The sequence below is a fragment of the Trypanosoma equiperdum genome (genome assembly GCF_001457755.1).
Source record: "Trypanosoma equiperdum strain OVI genome assembly, contig: ctg_85, whole genome shotgun sequence".
Lineage (NCBI taxonomy): Eukaryota > Euglenozoa > Kinetoplastea > Trypanosomatida > Trypanosomatidae > Trypanosoma > Trypanosoma equiperdum.
The window spans coordinates 1,030-1,587 of record NW_027124820.1 but is presented as its reverse complement, the minus strand read 5'-3'; the positions used below and the strand labels follow the sequence as shown (position 1 = coordinate 1,587).

At 44.6% G+C, this 558-nt stretch overlaps 1 pseudogene across 1 annotated transcript in view; it reads left to right on the top strand.

The window, feature by feature from the left end:
- Positions 1-558, top strand: part of TEOVI_000403700:pseudogene — a 1,938-nt pseudogene that overhangs the window by 424 nt on the left and 956 nt on the right. Inside the window, exon 2 of the mRNA in view lies at positions 25-543. Coding sequence covers positions 25-543 — 519 coding nt within the window. The remainder of the gene's footprint in view (positions 1-24; positions 544-558) is intronic.

Below are 558 nucleotides of genomic sequence, written 5' to 3'. Positions count from 1 at the left end.
TATGCGAAGCTTTCGGATGCTGATACTAAAAAGGTGAAGGACATATACGAAAGGGCGAAAGGTAAAGTGAGTGAACAACTCCCGAAAGCGAAAGAATTTGGCGAGGAAGCTGGAAAACGCCATCAGGAGGTGACCGAGGCAGCAAAAAAGGCGCGAGGATGGGGACTTGATGATGAGGGTAAAAACTCAAGTGGACTTCACCAGCTCTTGGAGTGGTACTGCGGGGCGAAAGGAGAAAATGCAAACAATCAGAAGTGTGAAGGTATTACGTTCAAAACCCATTATTCAGGGACGGAAAGGAATACCATTGACTGTGAGGGAGTGGGCCACAAAAAAACATTTTATAGCGATATATCCTCAGGGACGATGAAACAAGCCTTAGAGGATTGGGAAAATAAGAAACCAAAAGGCGAACAGCCAGTCAAAAACAACTGGAAAACCCACTACAATACAACAGTAAAAAAGCTGGAAGAACTAGAAGAGTCACACGAAAAGGGGAAAAAGACTCATGATGATGTATCTGGCTTTTACAATGCAGCGTACGCTGTCCATAGTGGG